We start from the raw sequence: 13,560 nt of genomic DNA, 5'->3' as shown, positions 1-13,560 counted from the left end.
GTGAGCTGGCAGTTGAAGCAGAGGCGTTGGTGTCGGGTGCTTCAGGTTCTATTTTTGACTTGGACCAACCATTTCTTTTCGATTCAGCTTTCCATCTGTGAGATGGAAAATAAGGCTGCTTGCGGGTGGATCGTTCTGCTGAGGGCAGGGCTGTCAGCGGGTGATGCTTTGTTGAATTCTGCTTTGTTCTGCTCTGCTTTGCTGCCTGCATCCCTGCTGTGCATTCCTGGGCAGAGGATGGAGAAGGGTCACAGCATCCAATGACAGAATTGATGTCAGGTGGGACTCTGCTCTGTTACGGCATGGCCTGGTGCCTTCTGCTGCAGCATCTGATGTGCAGTTTCAACTGCTGCCCTTTGGATGAGCCAGGGTGTCTGCAGGGCCAGAGATGTACACTGAATGGAGCTGCAGCCCTTGTGTAAAGCACTTTCATTACTGTCCAAGGCATGGATTTGAGTTTGGAGACAGGCACAAGTGGTGGAGTCACCAGACCTGGAGGTGTTCAAGAACAGTGGAGGTGACACTGATGTCTAGTGGGGATGGTGGGGCTGGGCTGATGGTTGGATGAGGTGATCTTAGTGGTTCTTTCCAGCCCTGATAATCCTGTAACTCCATGGCCCAGCACCATGTGCTTCCATCTGATGTCCCCAGCTCTGGGATTAGCAGCAGACAGGTGGTGAAGGCCAAGTGAAAGCCATCAGCTCAGCCCTTCCTGCCTGCCTCTGGGTGAAGGAGCTCCCACAGGTGCCTTCATTTCACTGCATTCTCCAGACCCCAGCAATTAGAGGCTTCCTCCTTTTTCTCCAGGAAGTACCTCCAACTCCTCTTGTTCCTCTTGCACCAGTCACAGCTGCCAAAACACGACTTAAGGGAGCCTCTCCGTTCCAGAGCCGCATCTGCGCCGAGCAGAAGGTGAGACCCACGTTCGGCGTTTTTCTCCCTGCTCTTTAAGGAAGGGCGCTCCGGCTCCCAGGCAGCCGCTCCCCTCGCTCCCCAGGCCCGCCGCTAGGCGGAGCGTTCCCTCCTCCCTTCCACCCTCCCGCTCCGCTTCCGCCGCGTTCGGGGCCCGACAACCAGCGGCATTTCGGTGCGGGGTGGCCCCGGAGCCGCCCCTTTGTTCGCGGGGCGGTGGGGCCGGGCTGCGCCCCTAACGCCCGGCATCCTCCTTCCTCCCCCTCCTCCTCCTCCTTCCTTCTTTTTCCTCCCCCTCCTCCAATCATCGCAGCTCCCTCCGGCGCGCAGGGAGTGGCACGGCGGCCGCCCGGCAGGGCTGCGGGCTGCGGAAGGTAAGGGGGAACGGCGGGCTGGGGATGGGGGGCAGCCCCAACAAAGGAGGGGCGGATGGATAGATGGATGGATGGATAGATGGATAGACGGGTGGGTGGGTGGATGGATGGATGGATGGGGCTCAGGCTCATCTCTGGGGCTGGGCGCTGTCAGCACGGATGTAGCATTGTCCTTGGGTCGGGGAGGGAAAGACACCGTCCTCGTTACGCGCTGTGTGCCAGGGGCTGCGCTGTGCGCTCCGGGTGGGGCCGTGCTGCCGTATTGCCGTGCTGAGCCCCCGCTGTGCGCCCACCTGGGAACGGCCCGGGTCGGGGCGGCGGCCCCGTGGCTCTGCTCAGCTCCGGTGCTGAGCGATGGAGATCGAGGTGGGCGTCAGCATCGAGCGCCGTGCGAGTTCGAGCTTTGCAGCCGGAGGACTGTTTTTCTTTTGTCTCCGGCTGCTGGCTGGGCTGGGTCTCCCCGCTGCTTTTTTGTTCTGATATAACCTAGCTATCGACTAGGGCTGTAGGAGTGGCTGCGGTGGGATTATTTTTGTTTGCAGTAAGGAGATGTGTTCCTGCGTGCTGCTGGGGGATGGCAGCACAGATCTCGGACGGACCGAGCGGTTCCTTCGCCTCCTGGCCCGTAGCACCGAGCTGGGGGGGCCCGGAGCAGAGGCGTGGTGCTGTCTCGGGGTATCGGGGCGGCTGCAGCTGCAGCAGGGGAGAGCTGGGAGACAAAGCGCTGTCAGTGCTGCTCTGTGTCAGCCTCAAAGGGCTGCAAAGCCCAGCTCGGGAGCAGAGCATCCTGCTGGAGCGGGTGGCAAGTTTCATCACTGCTGGCCTGAGGGTTTCCATAGGGAGTGACTTGTGTTTTGAGAGCGGGTCGGTGCGTGGCTGTGTATGTTCAGGGTGGATATACCTGCATACGTATGGCCAGGTTTGTCAGCCTTTTCCTACCCATGTTGGGCAGTGTTCTCCCACCCAGCGGTGCTTCAGGGCCTCTTCAGCCCCCCTGCCCTGCTGGGGAGGGGATGCTTTCAGCATAACGCAGCCCCTTGCCTTGAGCTTAACTTGGGTTGTTTTAAGAAATGACCTACCTGCTGCTAGAGCCTGCTGGGATGAAGGAGGAGCTGCGTGCTGGCAGAAAGGTGCCAGCAATCCCAGGGCTTCAAAGCACAGCGCTGCCTCGAAGTGCTGGCACCAAGCACTGCAGTGTGGCAGAGGCTGCACTGCAACCAGTTTGTTTCAGGGGCACATGTGTGCATGGTATGCCTTCAGTTAAGGGAAATCCTGAGTGTTCCAGGGATGCTTTTAGGGTAAGCATAGCCTGGCTTGCCTGTTGAGGCCGAGGGCTGTGTCTGCTGTTCTTCTTTGGCCTCCCGCTGCCTGTGGCCCTGGAGGTGCCATAATTTAGGCCAGCAAAGAGCATTCCTGGTGCTCTTCCTCTTTTTCAGAAGAAATGATGAAGAAGTTGGAGGGGTTTCCCAGCGTGGAGGGATGCGGAAGGGTCCATACCCTGCACATCTCTGAGTGGTGATATGGGGAAGGGCAGGGTTTCACCTCCCGAGGTTGCTGGTTTGATTTTGCAAATGCTTTCTCTATCCATGAAAGTTGAGAGAGAACGAGAATATCTCATATTCTTGTCATGATCCTGAAGAGGACAAGAGGCAGTCTGTAAAGCAGGCTCCAGATGCATGCTGTGGGCACTGCTTTGTAGAGTGCATGGCAGCATCATGAGTTGCAAAGCTCAGGAAGAGCCCATATCCAGGCATTGGAAGCTGAGCATGACTTGTTGCTCACCTGCATCAGACGTTGGTGTGGGCTTAGCTCAGAGATTTCTGAAAAAGCAGACCTTAGTAATGCCTTGTGACCTGTTTTCCCCTCTGTCTCCCAGGGGAGCACAAGAGCAGCTATGGAAGCTGCTGATAAAGGGCAAGCAAGTGCTTTCTGCTGCTGTGTTAGATGGTTGGCAGTGCCTGCATGTTGTGTCGCTGCTTGGTGTGACTGGGAACGTGGAGTCCAGCAAGACTGGGGCCTTGCAGTACACCTGGCCTTCTGACACCTAAATCAGAACTGCTAATAAAGAGGGCAAACTGCCAGAGGTCACCCCAGGAGCCCAGAGTGAACACTTTGTTGAGCTGTGGTGCGAAATGGGACAAATTCAATTGGCTTTATTCACGCTTGGGTTTAACTTCTCACTCTCGTGTTGCTGTAGCTAGCAGTGGAAAAATGACTTCACTGCATGTGACTGAGTCTGGCACCTTCATGTAATACTTAGTGCTATTCCTGAAAAAAAAAAAAAAGAAAAAAAACAAGCAAAGAAACCTCACTTCAACAAGAAAAAAAAAAAAGCAGGATTCCTGCATCAGGCTGTGTGGAGATGATTCCCTTGACGTGGCACCGTTCTTCATTTTCTAAAGGAGTGAGATGGTGTCCATAAAATAGCTGTGGTTGCTTCAGACAGAGCGTAAGCCAAGAAGAAATAGCACTGAGCACTGTCATGTCTTGCTGTCAGCTTTGGTGTGATGGGATCAAATGTGATGCTGACTTCAATTGGGCGACTTGTTTGTTGATTTTTTGGGAGCTCGTGTTCTCAGCTCTAATGCTAACTTCCTGGGTGACTCCATCTGTGCCTGGGGCAGCCAACTGATTATGTTTAAGAAGCATTTATACTCTGTCTATAATCAATCAGAATGACTTCCCAAGTCTTTTGTGTGTGGTTCATCCCCACTATGTGATCTTGGGAAAATCCTTTCCATCTCCCTGTCAGCTCTTCCCAGGTGGGTGATGTTGTGGCTCTCGCTGCTTTGAGGACTGAGAATGAAAACTGTGGGTGTTGCATATCCAGACCTCAGGGTTGAGGTGCTTTTAATCCTTCTCCTGTGCTCCCCCACGCAGTTTCTTTAAGGAAGATAATGCAAGTAAAAGTGTATTGCTTGTCCTTTTTGGGAATCCAATTGGATTTTACTGAACAACTGGTATAGTGCAGGGGAAGCATACATGAGTATTGGTCACACCAGAGGGAATTCACCAAAATCTGGGGCGATCTGACCCATCTGTTTGTCCCGGGTCCCTTTTTCTGGCTGATCTGTTCTTCTTCCACTGACATATTCCTCCCCTGTTATTTATTGCATCATGTTTGGGGAACGCTTGTGTCTGCCAATTAGTGCTGGAAACTTTTCAGCAGTGCTGCCAGGCGGGGAGCAGCCGTTTGTTGCAGCAAGCAGTGCTTTCCCAGCCCTGCACATCTGCCATTCACAACCTGCAGTCACATCCCTGCAGCAGAGACTGTCCTGTGTGTTGGGACAAACCCTAGGAAAGGAGGTTTCTCCTGGAAGGTACAGAGAGGCAGCTGTGCTGTGTGATGTATTTAATGGGCTTTTTAGCCTCGTGTTTGCCTGCTGTGCAGTGTTTGTGATGCTGCCTCTGGTCAGCCCCCTGCATGAAGCCCAGCCTGGTGGTGGAAGTGCTCCTAACTATATTTAGCTGATAGCTGTTTGTTTTATAACACTGAGCTCTGTGCAAACTGGAGCAGGTCAGCTTGCAACCTTGAATAAGTATTCCTATTTCTATGGACTTCTTCTTCCAGGTTTGTCAACATGGGATGTTCTGTCCATCCATGTCATGTTGGTGATCAATCCACCAGCCATTGCTAACGGAGGTTTAATGATGGACAACGTGGCACAAACCTGGAATTAGAGGGATTTTTGCCTTTTTTGTGCTTGGTTGAGTCGTCTGCTAAGCTGAACCTGTTTAATCACCTGCTGTCAGGACTTCCCAGAGCCCAAGTGTCTCATGTTGGAGCTTTACAGTTGTGATGCTTAGGTGTTCCCTTTGAAGCACTATGGGAGTCCCATTGGCTGAGACTGTGAAAGAAGAGATGTCTCAATCCATGAGATTAAACAGCCGTATTGTGGCAGTTTATTTGCTGTTGGGAGGAATAGTAACATCTGGTGTTAGGAGCATCTAAATCTGAAATAACCTTATGTGTTATTACTTCCAGCACACAAATGTGGAAATGTCAGCCCAAAGGATGCTGTTGGGTGGGTGAGTGTATGGCTCAGGTTTATGGAATGCTATGATATATTCTGCCTTGGGGTGCCAAAAATGAAGAGAGTGCCCTTTCTAGAAGAGGTAACAACTTGGTTTTTATTCTTCCTTTTGGGGTGAAACAGGACCAGGCTGGGTTAGAGATGCTGTGCTATTACTCTGCATTATAATCTGCTCAGGCTGTTGCCTGTAGCCCCTCCATGCTTGGCTAGATATGATTATATCTTGGTCTGCTTAGGAAATCACAGCTGTGGTCCTGCCCAGCCACCCAAAGCTCTCCAGTCAAACCTCCCCAATGTAATGCAGTGGGCAGCCATCCTGTGGCTGTGTGTGTGGCTCAGAGCCTGAAGGCATCAGGCTGCAATCTCAGTTTCTTTGCTGCTGATACAGTCTGAAGTCAATGATAAATTGCAAGGTGTGGTGCAGGGCAGAAGGGGATAATGTAGCAATGCTGTCTGATAAGGATCCGATTGGATCCAGCTTGCAAAAATGATTTTTGATCATCGATAAGAATGGGAAATGATAGAACCATAGAATGTCCCAAACTGGAAAGGATCCGTAAGGATCATCGACTCCTGGCTCCACCCAAAGTTTGGATAAGAATTTGAGTAAGAGGTGATGCACTGTGTGCTGTGATGTTTGTGGACTGCTTGAGCTCTTCTGAGTGCTGTTGTGCTGGGGTTGCAGGCAACGAAGTAGGAAGCTCTGAGCAATGCACACTGGCCAACACAGAGCTGTTACCAGCCTCCTTGTCCCCACCATTGGGAGCTGTGTAGATGTTGGTGCCGGTGGTCCAGGCAAGTTGTAGTGCTTGGTGAGGCTGGGAACAAAGCTGCTCTCAGTGTGTGTGGCATGGGGTCAGCTTCATGGATGGGGGAGGAGAAGGATGCTGCAGGGAATACCTCCAGCACTGCCCCAGTGTTACCAGCACAGGGATGGAGCTCTGGGTGTAAAGCTGAGCTCCAGTGAATAACAAATAAGGTGTCAGGCTGAACTTTAATGCTGTATTAAATCAAGGACCTAACAGCAGGGAAATCCATGAGTTCAGCTCCTTCTGCAGGGCTGAGTTATGGCAGCACTCATTGGGTCCAGCCTGAATTGCTGTGTTATCAGCTCTGTCCCTGCAGGATGGCAGCTCTGCCATCTCCATGTGCATCATTCCTTTCCCACGTGAGCAATGCTGTGTTGCTGTCCTGTTGTTTCTGTAGGACACTGTCCCCTCCTCCAGGGCTCAACACCTGGCAGCAGGAACTCCTGCAGCTCCCAAACCTTCCCCACCAATTGGGGATGGTTCTGCTCTGTAATAAATATGGAATTGTTGCTATCTACAGTGCTACTCTTCATCAGATGTTCTGCCACAGGAGGAGCTGAGCTCACCAGCACACCCAGAATGACTCCAGTCGAGTCAATCACCTCAGGTCTCACTTTGTGGTTTTTAGTTATAGAATGCAGTGGGATGCTTTTATACATTTCTCCTTTAATAACCTTTGTTTTACCACTGAAACAAAGTGGTAAAACAGAATGATGAGACTATTGGAGTGCTTAGAAGTGGTTTTGAAAAGGTGTGAAGGCTTTAAATGAAAAGCCTGCAGGCTTTCCCTTTGCATTCTGTGCCAATTATTATGAAACTGGAGTGAGGAAGTAAACTCAACGCAGGGTTGTCTTAGATGTTAATCACCTCTGGGAGATGCAAGGAGACTGATGGTAACTATGGAACTTTCTGGCTGAGGATCCTGGTGAGTTCTGCAGCATGGGAGCAGATGGCAGGGGATGCCGTGGCTCTTCCCCATATCTGATGGCAATACAGTGCTTTCATTCCTGAGGCACTCAGCTCTATGGGAGGAGGGAATGTTTTCTTGGGAGAGGACTCTGACCTTAATTAAGGATGAGTCTCTTATTTCCTCTATGCTTCAATGCAACGGAAGGGTTTAACCCTAATCCGACACGTGCTGCAGAAATAGCTTTCTGATTGCTTGTTGGAAGCAGTAACTAATCAGAGAAGTGCGAAGGGATGGGATGATTGCCTGGGATCAGATGGGGCATCAGAAGGAATTAAAAGATAAAACCCCCCTTTCTTCTCAGCATAAGCTTTTCTCTTCTAGCAGAGCTGCAGTTTGACTTTATCAGATCGTGGTGTTTGTGTGTTCTGGATTCGTTTCCTGTCCCTTTTGCAGACCAGACTTGAACCATTCAGTCTTTGGGGTTTTGCTTTCAAGGCAAAATTCTTCTCTTAAACCCTCTCCCCCATCTTTTCAGCACAGCCAGCATGAGCCTAGGGCACCAAATCTTAACCTGTGTTTCCCTGTGGCTTGCAGGGAAGTGGGCAGCAACGTAATGATTCTGAGCTTGAGCTTTATTGCATGAGATTCTCAATTTTCTGGGGGGAACGGAGTGCAGAAAAGCTTGAAAGCATGAAGTGAATGCAGCACAAATGCCCGGAAACAAGACATGAAGCAACTTTACATTTAATAGATAGCACTACCTTTAGGCCAGTGATGGCTTTGTATAAGGTCTAATAAATGAGTACAACACTGAAAGCTTTCTGCCTTTATCTTTTGTGGTTACTGAAGTGGTGAAGAGCTCCTGCAGGTGGACCCCCTCCTTTTGTAGCCATTGGGTTTCAGGGATGCTCTGGGCTCTGTTGTCAGTGCCAATGCTGCATAGTGATGGAGGTTCCTGCAACCAGTAATGCTATGGGAAAACCCAGAAACCTGCTGAAGGCTCTGAGTTACAAAGCCAGAATATAGGTAGAAAGTTTGGTTCCTGTGTTTATACTTAACTCTCCTGGATGTGCATGCAAGGGATTTGTCCAAACCCAGGTGCTGCTGAGCTCAGCTGTGTGTTGTTTGGCATCATATGAAATTGTTTCTCTTCCCTTCCATTTCTCCATATGGAATCACTGTTATTACATCAGCAGCAGCTGAAGGTGGAATTCCTGGACTTCCCAGGCTTTGTCTTTATTATTAACGTAAGAATCTCTGTGAACACAGCCACGCAACTGCATCGTTCTATAGCAGCCCTGAAGTGGCTGAAACTCTCTTTGTGTTCCTTCTGCTTGTATGTGTGCCCCCATAGGGCTGTGTACAGAACCCCTGGGGTTCCTCATCCTCAGCGTTCGTATGCAGAAAGCTGGCTGAGCGTTTGAAATAATACACAAGCAATTGTGTCACAAAGCATCATCTGAGATGGAAGTGGCTAGAAGCAGACTTCATTGTACAAACCTTTTTTGTATCCAAACAATTGCTTTAGGAATTGCTGGTAATGTGCATCAGTCAAGATTGCCTTAAACAGAACTGTTGTACTGCTTGTCTGCACTGTCTGTCATTCACTTCCCATGCAACACAGCATCACTTCCTGCAGTATGATAACTGATAACTGGATACTCTACCTTCTTCTATGGGTCTGGGTCTTAGAAAAGCTGTATGCATCACTGACTGTAAATTTAAATTTGCAGGCAAGGAATCAAATTTTGCAAATTTAGAAAATCAGTTTTAGCACTTAGGCTTTGAGCTATGTACGTAATGTTAACAAAACAACTCAGTATTTCTCTATAAAGCACTGTAGGCATCGATCCATTCCAACAGTGCTCAGGCACACCAGCCTGAGTTCCACTTGAATCTGTGTTCAGCACAGAGTCCCTGTGCCTTACCCAGGGTGCTGTGTTGGATAAATGCATCTTACATCCAGATCCATCCAGAAGGCAGCACCAGCCACAGGATGGGACTTGGGCCAACTCAGTCTGTCTAGAAACCTGTTCCTGTGTTGTGTGCTTGTTCTGTTCAGTATGTGGAGGTGAACAGATCCTGTCCTATACTCAGGAGAGTTTCCTTCTAGGGAGCATGCTGGGTTTGAGGATCTGCTTTATGGCCCATCTTGAATGGGATGATGTTGCATGTGGCAAATGGGTATCCATGTGCCTTGCTGAGGGCAGGAGGGATGGGTAAAGCAGAGAAACTTGAAGATGAACCTTTTTGCAGCCTTGGCAATATAGGTTTTGTTTCCAAAACCTTTACCCTATTTGAGAAATAACTGAGATCTCAGCACCTCCCGCCATTCCTGTGTTTTTGATGTGTGCTCTTATGATGCCAGGCCCATCTTACAGATACTTCATGTGTCCAGTTATATCGCTGCTGGTGAGAGGTATTTTTTTGGGAGTACATCTGCATTTAGCTGAGAGCTGTTCTCTTTGAATCTGAGCCTGGGTGACTCAGATTTGGCCGTCCCTTTTTCCGATGGAAAGATGGAGAACAGAATGTTTTGGTCATTGGGAGCAGTTTTCGTATTGTGCATTCCTGGGATGGTTTTTTGTTGTGGGAACACACAAAGCCATTCATCCTGGTATGACAAGACTGCAGGAAGAATCCAGTGGAGGACTTGAAGACCTTTGTAGTCTGCATCATTTTTGAGGAAGAAGGAAAAACAAAATAAGCTGAACTGGCCCCTGAGTGTTTATAGGGGCAGATATTTTTAGATATTTTTGTGGTGGCTTTTTTTTTTTTTTAACCTTGTGGCAGGGGAAAATCTCATTTCTGTGAAGTTCAGCTGGAATATTAAACTTGAGCCATTTTTTTCCTATTCCTTGTATTATCTGCACAAGTGTTTCATGCTGTTGTATGGGACGTGAGTTTGTGCGTGTTCAGAACTCTGCTAAGAGCACCTGTTGGGGTGCTGAGGATGCAATACAGAAGCTCAGAGCAAGTTGTTGTTATCTCTAATGGAGCAGCACAGTGCCCTGTGGAGATGCTGGCCCACGTCCCAGCCTGAGATGCGACCACAGGATGAAAGCTGCATTGCTTGGCTCTTAGAATGATTGGGTTTGAAGAGACCTTAAAGATCATCCAGTTTCAACCCCATACCATGACAGGGTTGTCCCCCAGCAGATCAGGTTGCCCAGGGCTGTGTTCCCACCTGGCCTTTTGAATGCTCCCAAAGGTTGGGCACCCACAGCTCCTTTGGGCAGTCTGTTCCAGTGCCTCACCGCTCTCTGAGTGAAGAATTTCCTCCTAACATCTAACCTCTCTTTCCAGTGTTTTAGCTTAAAGAGGCTTGGGTGGCTCAGGGCAGTCTGGCTGAGGATAATGACCTGATGTGTAACTCAGGAGTGCCCAGACTGAGGTGCTGGGGTGGCACACAGGATGGCATCTTGGGCACTTCTTGAGCCCTGTGAGTATGGATGTGCGTGGGCTGTATAGTGGAATAAAAGCAGCCCTCTGTTTGCAGGGTGGCTTAATTAGCAGCCCATGGAGTTTTTGTTTTTCAGCATCAGTATGTTGAAAGCATGTGTTTGCATCAACGTTTCTGGCAGAAATGTAATGCAGTGGGAATGCACTTCCTCTTATTCCCTCCCACCCCAATAAATAAAATCCAGTCCACCTGAGAAGGAAGGCTTTGAGTATCTCCAGAGAAGGACATTTGCCTACCTCTCTGGGCAGCCTGTTCTGGGGCTCCATCACCCTCACAGTGAAGAAATATTTCCTCATGTTCAACTGGATCTTCCTGTATTCCAGTTTGTGCCCCATGTTCTGTCACTGGGTGCCGTTGAGAAGAGCCTGGCCCCATCCGCTCGATTCCTGCCCTTTGGTTATCAATCAGCACCGATCAGATCCCATCTCCACCTTCTCTTCTCCAGGCAAACAGCCTTTCCTCATACAGGAGGTGATCCAGGCCCGCATCATCTTTGCATTCACTCCAGCAGTTCCACATCTGCCTTGAACTGAGGAGCCCAGAACTGCACACAGCACTCCAGATGTGCCCTCCTCAGGGCAGGGCAGAGCAGGAGGATCACCTCTCATGTCCTGCTGGCCACGCTCCTTTAATACACCCCAAATATCTTTGACCTTCATGGCCACCAGGGCACCCTGCTGGCTCATGGTCACCGTGTTGGCCACCAGGACACCCAGATCCCTCTCTGCTCCCTGTCTCCCTAGTCTCCTTTTGTTATTCTCTCATCTCTAACCCAGTGTGGGATGGCTGACTTACTGCTGAAACACTCTTTGGTGTCTCAGCATTCCAGGAGATTTCGGGAACAGTTTTGGAATTTTTCCTTTGGGTTTTGTTTTTTTTTTTTTAATTTTATTTTCCCATCTGTGTGCCTGTGGTTCTCCCTGGAGAGCTGCCAGCCCTCCCCTCGTGCCTGTGCTGGGATCCTTACTCACTCCTTAATCACTTCCCATCCTGGCCATTGCACTTCTCCCCTCGCAGCATCTGTAAGACTTTGCTACGTCAGTTCTCTCAAATGATGCAGACACAAGGCTGTCTCATCCCATGGCCCAGACCTGGGTGTCCTCACCTCCTGTCTGTGCTGCTGTTCCCTTTGCAGTTTGTTGCCATTGTCCCTGTCTCGCTCTGCTGCCACCTCTTTCTGCCCACATCCCTGCTCAGTCAGCCAACCGTAGCTTCCTTTTTGCTGATAGTCTCCATTTTTTGATTGTTTTTCTTTATCCATTTGGAATGTTTTTGCATTTTTTTCAACAATTTAGTCATTTCCTTTCTTTTTTTTTTTTTTTTTTTTCTTTCATTGCCATCAAACTTTTTGCTTGAAAAGTTCAGTGCTTCTTAATGCTGCCTAGTCACATTTGGATGTCTTCTTCCCCTTGCCTACCAGGAAGGCATGGGGGAAGCCTTGTTTTCTCTACCAAGATTGGAGATTTATCCTTAATGGAAGGAGCTAGAAGCCCAGTTGTGAATGTTGACCTCTTCCTTACTTCTTGTGTTGGTTTGGAAGAGCTGCCCTGAGGTTGTGTGAACATGGGGAACATGCAGTGAGGTGCCATGGGGTTGTAATGCCCCTTTGGGAAGGCCCTTGCAGAACAGGAGAAGTGGATTTTGGCTATCTGACCTACAGAGGTCAGGGTTGATGGTTGGACTAAATGATCTTAATTGGTCTTTCCAGCCTTAATGATAGTGTGATCCTAATGGATGAGATGAGACTTTAGAATTTAAAGAACAGTCCAAAACTGAATTTGAATTCTTGTTTGGTTCTGAGAATCTTCTGCTCTAACCAAGGTCTCTGGGTTGGAAGTTACTTAGCAAGGTTAAGGAAAAGGCTGTAACATAAAAAATGGGAGACAAAGGAGATCTCCCTCATTTTACAGGTGCGAAAAAGAAAGATCATGTCACCTCCACAAAGCTGGGTGCTGCTCGTGCTCTCCCACCCATTGTCTGTTTTATTTCTCAATAATCTGACTGACTTGTGCTCTTCCCCCCTTAGGTCTGTGGCGATGGAACCCAACATCGAGGAGCCTGAGCGCTGACAGCAGGGCAGCACTTGGAGACGCTGGTAGCACCAACCTGAGATACAGAGGCAGCAACCATGCTGAAGCCAAGTGGACTTAAAATCCCTGGCAGGGCAGGGAAGCACTCCAGCCCAGTGGGACGAGCATCAGGGACAGCAGCAACGACCGTCACCACTGGTACAAAGGAAGGTAGGAACTCCATCAATGGGGACATGAGTTGAGCCAAGCGATGGCCAGGTTTAAAGGCAAAGACCCAGTGGTGCTCAGTAGGGTGAGGAATTGCTCATCTTGTAAGGAAGCTGATCTTGAGCGTGGATCAAAACAAATATGAATGGGTGGTTAGATGTCCTCCCTTGTCCAACTGATGTCTCCTGTCTGGATTGTTTAGGTATGGATGTGATTGCTCTGGCAGTTGGACATGGCCACAAAGCATGGGATTGCCAACATGCACAGCCCCCAGCCCAAGTTTGGGCAGATTTGGTTGACAGTGGGGTTTTTAGCCAAAAGGTTGCACTGGTGTGGTGCTGTGATACAGAGAGAGAATTGTATGTGTCCATCTACATTCATTAAAAATTGAAGAGCTGGTAATACTTGTGCAGATGGGAACCTCACCCCGGGATGCCTTAAACACTGTCTTATAGCCATTGTTTCTGGCATGTGGGAATGTTTTAGTGAGAACTGGGCACTGAAGGTAATTTGTCCTGTGCTAGTTATCTCAAATTAGTGCCTTTGTTTCAATAGAATCATTGGAAGCACTGGGATACCAACAGTGATTTATCTAGACACACACATACATGTCTTACTGTCCGTTTATCTATATCCAGGGTATACACAAGCTGTACAGGCTGCTGTATAAATTACACTTCAGAAGGGTTTGAGTGTTGTTTAGCATTTTCTTCTGGCTGTTTTGACTGCTGTGGTTTTTGTTTTGCTCTGTGAGGTATGTGGGGTCTTTGCATGGAATGCCTCTGCACGATGTTGAGCAAACTTGGCTGTGTTTTGTTATC

At 49.2% G+C, this 13,560-nt stretch overlaps 1 protein-coding gene across 3 annotated transcripts in view; it reads left to right on the top strand.

The window, feature by feature from the left end:
• The first annotated feature begins 803 nt into the window (after positions 1–803).
• Positions 804–13,560, top strand: part of CLIP2 (CAP-Gly domain containing linker protein 2) — a 60,535-nt gene continuing 47,778 nt past the window's right edge. The window contains exons 1-2 of one of the 3 annotated variants that reach the window (XM_090122775.1): positions 804–912; positions 12,529–12,742. In XM_090122775.1, the coding sequence (XP_089978901.1) occupies positions 12,631–12,742 (112 nt within the window). In that variant the 5' untranslated portion in view covers positions 804–912; positions 12,529–12,630. Of the gene's footprint in view, positions 913–1,014; positions 1,287–12,528; positions 12,743–13,560 lie in introns of those variants that run through there. The other 2 variants (XM_031591898.2, XM_031591896.2) reach the window with 2 other exon arrangements.

Source organism: Phasianus colchicus, chromosome 21 (assembly GCF_987193195.1).
Source record: "Phasianus colchicus chromosome 21, bPhaCol1.hap1.1, whole genome shotgun sequence".
Classification (NCBI taxonomy): Eukaryota; Metazoa; Chordata; class Aves; order Galliformes; family Phasianidae; genus Phasianus; species Phasianus colchicus.
This window is presented reverse-complemented; position numbering and strand designations above follow the sequence as displayed.